The sequence below is a fragment of the Lactuca virosa genome, chromosome 3 (genome assembly GCF_052849685.1).
Source record: "Lactuca virosa cultivar CGN04683 chromosome 3, Lactuca_virosa_CGN04683_v6, whole genome shotgun sequence".
NCBI lineage: Eukaryota > Viridiplantae > Streptophyta > Magnoliopsida > Asterales > Asteraceae > Lactuca > Lactuca virosa.
Genome location: NC_136428.1, coordinates 6,516,155 through 6,523,537, shown reverse-complemented (window position 1 = coordinate 6,523,537; position 7,383 = coordinate 6,516,155). Strand labels below are relative to the sequence as shown.

General features: G+C 34.6%; 1 protein-coding gene across 1 annotated transcript; it reads right to left on the bottom strand.

The window, feature by feature from the left end:
• Positions 1-4,096: 4,096 nt before the first annotated feature.
• Positions 4,097-7,104, bottom strand: LOC145165152 (FAM10 family protein At4g22670-like). Its single transcript, XM_079083821.1, has 11 exons — positions 6,889-7,104; positions 6,731-6,779; positions 6,332-6,472; positions 6,167-6,254; positions 6,011-6,091; positions 5,838-5,902; positions 5,593-5,733; positions 5,390-5,506; positions 4,564-4,818; positions 4,435-4,492; positions 4,097-4,346 (listed from the first exon to the last, which is right to left on the bottom strand). Exons 1-11 carry the CDS (start codon positions 6,996-6,998, stop codon positions 4,249-4,251), a joined length of 1,203 nt encoding a protein of 400 aa, XP_078939947.1. The 5' UTR covers positions 6,999-7,104; the 3' UTR covers positions 4,097-4,248.
• Positions 7,105-7,383: the final 279 nt, after the last annotated feature.

Here is a 7,383-nt window from a genome sequence, read left to right as displayed (position 1 = left end):
TCTCTCTCTCTCTCTCTCTCTCTCTCTCTCTCTCTCTCTCTCTCTCTCTCTCTCTCTCGGTTTGTGACCCCATCTGCAAAAAAACAAAGCCTTATGTTCTTCAACTTCTTAAAGCTCACCGCCATCTCCATTGTCACCGGAGACACCCTTCACCATTTATCTATAATCACTCCTTCAATCTCCACCACCTATCACCAGGCCCGGTTTTAAGGGGGGGGGGGGGGGGGGGCGAGAGGTGCGGCCGCACAGGGCCCCGAAAAAAATAGGGCCCAAGTTTTAATTAAATTATATATTTAATAAGTAATTATATATGAATTTATTCAAGGTTTTGCACAGAGTCAAGGTAGCCCAAATGGTATAAGCGCGTCTTCTATTTAGCATCCTCTATTTAAGGTAGGTGGTTCGAATCTTGTGCCCAACATTTTCATATTTTAAATTCAAGTTACAATTTAACCCTTCCTTTCAATATATTTAACAAATCAGTTTTCAGAAGTTACATAATTAACCCTTAAACTTTTTATAAAATTCCACATGTTCCTTTTTAATTAATTTATTTACTTTTAAGTTTTCCGTAACGACAATTCACCGTCTTAAGTTTGTTTTCCTTATACATTAAAAAATTGTATTTAGGGCCCCATTTTTCTTCTTAGCACAGGGCACTTAAAATCTCGGAGCCGACCCTGCCTATCACCACCGCTACCACCACCATTATACCCCAAAACTTCACTATACTCGATGTTCCATGTAATTCATCAATCGAACTGTAATCACACACCCGTTTCCTCCTCCAACCCCATGCGTTCTTTCTCCAGGATGGTGGTCAATCATTTTGCTGAAATTAAACCAGAAAAGTGCCTAAAAATCTCCAAATTAATGGTGATGGAGGAAAGAATGAACTCCGATGAGCTTCAAGATGTAATCAAAATTGAAATATGATGAATTGCAATCGATTCGTATGTGTGTGTGTTTTTTTTACTGAACATTAATGAGAAAATACACACATTCCCACTCAAACTCGTTGCATCTATCGATCGAGAGTCTCACGGAGTTGACTTAAAGCATTCATAAGAACAACTAATATGGATAAGAACTACCTGGAACTAAGGAGTTCCACCGAGAAACCCTAATTACAGTAAAATACCCTAAATATGAAATGAGAGAGAAGAGACAGAGCATTTGTGTGTTTTGGGGGAAAAGACAGAGATGGAGAGGTTTCATCAGATTCTTTACAGATTTGATTTCATCACTGAAGAATGGCAGAATTTTTGTTGACATTGAGAATCGAAGTAGGTTTTAGGGGAGAAGACACCATTAAAGCATTATCTGTTAATGGGGGAAGAAATCATCTCACCACCATTATCAGCCTCGCTCCACCATCTCACTAACCGAGAACCTTGGCCTCGGGTTGGACGAGTAATCAAGGGTTTCAGATGCTTCATTGGTTCTCAAATCTGAAGATGTAAAAACATGATGAAAAAGGAAAGGAGAGGATGGGGTTGTGGGAGTCGATTGATACCGGAGAAGGTGGGTTAGTGTACTGAATTGTTGGGGGAGGGTGAGACGAAGGTGATGATTCAGAGAGAGAGAGAGAGAGAGAGAGAGAGAGAGGTATGTGGGCCCTTTTTTATTATATATATATATATATATATATATATATATATATATATATATATATATATATATATATATATATACTTATAGGAAAAAAAAATGAAAAATAAATATAATAATGTTAATTTAGTCTTTTCAGTTAACCGAAAAACCATCATCTTCGTCATCTCAAGACCTCCTGTATTCAGAAGATCATCATCACTCAGATCTCCAAGCCCCAAAATAAATCGTATGTAGAAAATCATAAGAGAGTAATATCATAAAACAATAAGTTATATGTAAATTAAAAATAAAAAATAAAAATAAAAAACAAACAAACAAATTCACACATGAAAAAATTGGAAGTCATTCTCATTCCATTCTAAGTTTATGCAAAAAGTAAGGTATATGAATTGATTATCCCTATGTATCTTTCTGGTTTCACGAACAGAAAAATAAAAGAAGACCACAACTTCATAACTAAATGATCATGATCTAAGGCAAAAACAAGAATGAACATTTACCAATAAACAGAAGAATGAGTTTTTGATCTTTCTGGTATTACTTCGAACTGTTAAATAGCATATTTTAAAAACAACTCATCAAAGGGACATATACATCCGTGATGTGTGGTCAAATGAATATTAAATCAATAATCTGGGAAGTTTGGTGAAGAAAACATACCCTTTGCACCAATATTTTCAAAAAAATTGTTAGTGGGAATACTGAAAAAAAAATTCAAATTCTTTCGTGAAAAAACCGTTTCTTTCTTTGCTCCCACTCTAAACTTTTTAATACTTTTATCAATCGTTTTGACAAGTCAATTTAATCCGCTCCGAACTATATTGACTCCTATTTAAAAATCACTAGTTTGACTAATTGCATGATGTTCTTCGTTTAGCTACACGTAACATTTATAAAAGATGAATATTAGTAATATATTGGGGAAATGACACAAATACCCTACGAAGTTTTTAAGGTTAGTCTATTCAGTCTCTAAAGTATTGTTGGTGCTTTACGACCTGCTCTTTTAGTCTCTTTTAACTTCTAGTAACCGTATACTATACGATAGATACCATTTAGACCAAACGAAACTCACATTATACCCCCATAAAACCAAAAAAAAAAAGTTGGGGGATCATTTAAACAAAAACTCAAAGAAATTTTAAAAACCAAAACTTTGCATCGTTTCATGGTGGAGTTGTTAGGAGGAAGTTGCATTTGAAGTGGGGAATTTGAAGAGATTGTTGATGGCGAATTGGATTCAGAGGAAGGAATGTAATCAGAATGAGGAACTACCTGCGTCGACGATGTTGGCATTGGCAACTGGAGTGAGACATCGACGATATCGATTTTCCAATTGATTCAACCCTAGATGGTGCTTTTGTGATGAATATTAGGCATGACTGAATTTCTGCCATGCAGAAATTCGTCATTAGCATGTAAGTAGTGTCTAGTTTTGAGCTTCACTTGTTTCCCGTGCCCCCATCGAATCCCACTCCACGGACAAGTCGAGGCGATTGGGAACAGTTTGGAGGACTTTTTCCGATCATTCCAAGCTGTTTTTGGGAACAGATTCGTGGTCGGTGGTGGCGTGTAGTTATGCAGACGATTAAGGAAAAAGTGGTTTTTATGAATTATTTGAGTTTTGGTTAAATGATCCCCCAACTTATTTTTTTTATATTTATGGGGACAGAATATGAGTTTCGTTTGGTCTAAATGGTCATTGACACATGATTTACAGGTCATTAGAGGTTTAAAGGACTAAAAAGCAGGTTGTAAGCTACCTTATTTCCTCATAAAGCACCAAAATACTTTAGAGACCGAATGAACCAACCATAAAAACTTCATAGGACATTTGTATCATTTCTTAGACTTTTAATCTATAACATACTTTTAAAAGAAAACTAGTATTAGTATTTGGTTACTCATGTACTATTTGATAGCTTTTTAAATCTACTATAATAAATTTATTTTGTCAAATGCAATCTCTTATGAGTATTGACACTTTCATTTTGACATATTTTTGTTAAATACAATCTCTTATAAGTTTTGACACTTTATTTTGACATAAATAATAGCCAATAAACTTCTTCATTCTTTATTTCAAAAGTTTATTTAAAAAAAATACTTATTGTTTATATTTTGATATTTAATATTTTTTTAATCAACCAACACCTAGTTTTCAAATAAAAACAAACTTCTATTTTTTTAAATTCAAAACATTTAATAGATTTATAATTGTTAACTATTAAGTAGTCTCTTAATTTTTAAGTGAACAAGTTATATCTAAACAAAAAAATAAAAATATTCTAAAAATACGTTAATTTTTCAGCAAAACTTTTCTGTTTTTCTCTCTGTATTACACTACCGCTTCCCTCCCACTACAACTTCTTAAAAATTCAGATCAAGATCCTACCTGACAGACGCTTGATTAATTTTATTTTTTACTGTAACAGAAAGTGTATACTTCAAACTTCAAAGGTATCAAAAACTACAAACACAATACTATGAAAATCATATATTCTCTATAGGAAAAGATATGACGTGGCCATGGTCTACAATACAAAATTTCAACAAAACATGCACAACCGCTATCTCGATTTAAGTTTTACATGGACCATAAGTTTAAAAGCTCAATAATCCCGAAATTGCCCCTCACTTAGCTCCTCCAAATTTGTTCATCATTTTGGTGATCACAGGAGCCACCTTAGGATTCGCCTGGTGCTTGGCAAGATTACCCGGATTTTTCATCACTGCAAACGCCATAATAATCAACAAATAAAATAATATGTAATATAATTATAAAATAATAGTAATGTATAAATAAATAAAAAATATTACCATCTTGTAAAGCTTCCATTACTTCAGGATCTTGGAATGCTGCCATTAGTTCAGGATCCTGCCATGGTTTTAAAAATTAATACCTACAAATTTGTTGCTAATTAAATCTCTAAATTCATTCAAACTTACATTCAAAATCTTGGTATAGTCCATTCCACCAGGCATGCCGCCTCCAGGGGACGCACCTCTAGGCATGCCGCCACCCGGGAACCCTCCAGGCATGCCACCACCAGGAAAACCTCCCGGCATGCTGCCACCTGGAAAGCCTCCAGGCATGCCGCCACCTGGAAAGCCGCCACCGGGAAAGCCACCAGGCATGCCACCTGCACCTGGTCTTTCACTTGAAGATGCTTGTTCTTGCTTTTTGGCCTTTTCATATGCAGCCTATAGATATCAAAAAGAGATTAAAAAGTTACAAAGTCAAAAGAGTAAATTATAAAAACGGTCCTTGGCTGTTTTTATTTGAATTTTGTTCCTAATTTGAGGCTTGTGTAACGTTTTGTAAAAAGACTATATTACCATTTTCTGATTTTTTTTATTTGTTATTTAATTTAATGCTTTACAATTATTATATTAAGATAGCACAAAAACCTAAAATAAGGACCACAATTGCAATGGAAAACTAGAATTGCAAAAAAACATCGACTGCTTTTATAATTTGTCATATTACAATAATTATATGTTATCGAATTTAATGTTTCGTTATTACATTTAGGTGGAAAAACAGTTGCCAAAACCACAAATAAGGACCAAAATAGCAAGCAAACTTTTTAGAACTTAAAATGCACAAAGCAGTGATATTCAGGGACTACTTTTGTAATTTATCATATTATAAAAATTAGAAAAAAAAGTTAGAAAAACCATGAATAAGGACCTAAATTGTAAAAAAAAGTAATACATAGGGACCTTTTTTTAATTTACTCAAAAAAGGAATAACAGATATATATGAGTTGACCTTGGCTTCAGCTCGTCGACGTTGCCTCTCACGTTCTGATTTTCTGTCCTCTCTCTCTTTCCTCAATTTATCATATTTCCTTCGGTGTTCCTCTATTTTATGTGCATTAGGTTCAACCTTAATTCACCAAGTAATTGTATTAAAATAAAACGCATAAGATCAAACACGATTATACATATTAATTAATGTTTTTCAAGATTTACCTTTTTGAGAACAGAACTTATTTCCTCATCATAATCAAGCTTTGATGCAACATGAAGATCCTTTGCAGCCTCTTCCCATTCACCAAGCATTGACCGTGCTATCCCACGTGATTTATAGCCTTTAGCAGAATCCGGATTAATCTGCAAAATCAACAAAGAAAAAGTTAAATTAATAACCAGAATTAAACATTATCATCATATAGTATTTAGTATTGTACAAAGATTATAAAAAAAAAATGGGATACCTGTAGTGCAGCATCAGCATCCCGAATGGCAGCATTTGGTTTCTTCATTTTGATATATACAGTGGCTGTATGAAGAAAAAGAAACCAAGACATTTCAGGTTAAGGCATCTAGAATATAATTTATATAAAACATAAACAAGAATAAAATCTCATAATTCTGTTTTTACTTTTACCTCTAGTTGCATACATGATAGCTGAAGTAGGATTGAGCAGAATTGCCTCAGTGAGATACTCGATTGCTTCCTCTAGGTTACCTATTTATGCAATTTCAAGTAAACTATAAGTTTGATCTTTAATTTGATGATAAAGAAGACGAGATAGGAACAGACCATTGGCAATGGCTTCCATGCCTTTAGCTTTTGCTTCTTGGGAAGCATCACGATTTTCATCAGAGACCTCAACAGAAGAATCTCCCATCTGAGATGTCATATGTTCGATGTTAAACAAAATACGTCACCAAAAGCCCAAAAAGGGGATTAAAATGAAAGTGAGACCTTCTGTGGAGGATCATTATCAGGCTCCACGGTTTCTCCTTCAAGCTCAATGTCAGATTCTATTATCTCGTCTTCTTCTTCTTCTTCTTCTTCTTGTGGTGGTTCTACTTCTTCATCGCTCTCTTCAACCACATAAGGCTTCTGTGATGTCAATTGTCAAGTAAGAGTGTTCAAATATGACCGATTTTACATCAACAACAACACTTAGCAATCGACAAACATATAGCGAAAGCACCTGTAGTAAATTTTGTTTGATTTTACAAAGAAAGGAATCATCTCAAAAGTGAAACAAAAAATCGACTTTTTCTATGAAGATCCCCAAAACGTTCAAAACGTTTCAACAAGAAGAATCACGCGGTAAGAAAACACTAAAACACAAGATCAAAGTAAGAGAAGTACCGATTCATTCTCCTTATGCTTTGAAGACGACGGAACCTTACCACCGAGACTGAAATAAAGAAATCCAAACAGATACGTAGTTAATCAAGCAAATCCAGGAGAATGAATCAACAAATCGACAGTTATGAAAAACCGAAAGAAACTAAACAGATATTTGCCTTTCGATATAATTACGGAAGAAGGAGAGCGAAGGGTCGTTGAGAATAGACGGATCGGAGTCGCACTTATTAACAAACTGCTTTAATTGCTCTAGCTTAGCGGCATCCATTTCCGATCAGTGATTTTGATTTTTGGGGGCGGGTTTGCCGAAGGTTTACCTTCCGACACTTGAAGGTTTTAGCTGCTTCTAGTAGCTTCTAAACCAACGGATAAGATGAGACTCGGGTCAAGATAGAGACTTTTGATACTGTCGTTTCAAGTCCCTCATCCAATCTAGTTGCTAAAAGTATCAATCAACTAATTCCGAGAACCCTAACAAAATCCAGACTCAATTGTGCCTTAATTAGCGATGCTTGTCTACTCAACTTATGTCGTTTGATAGTTGTTAACTGAGTTATAGTTGCTAACTGAGTTAGAGCTGACTGATTTAGAAGTTCTGACTAGGTTAACTTTTGACTGAAACTTATTGTTTGATTTTACATCTGACTGACCGT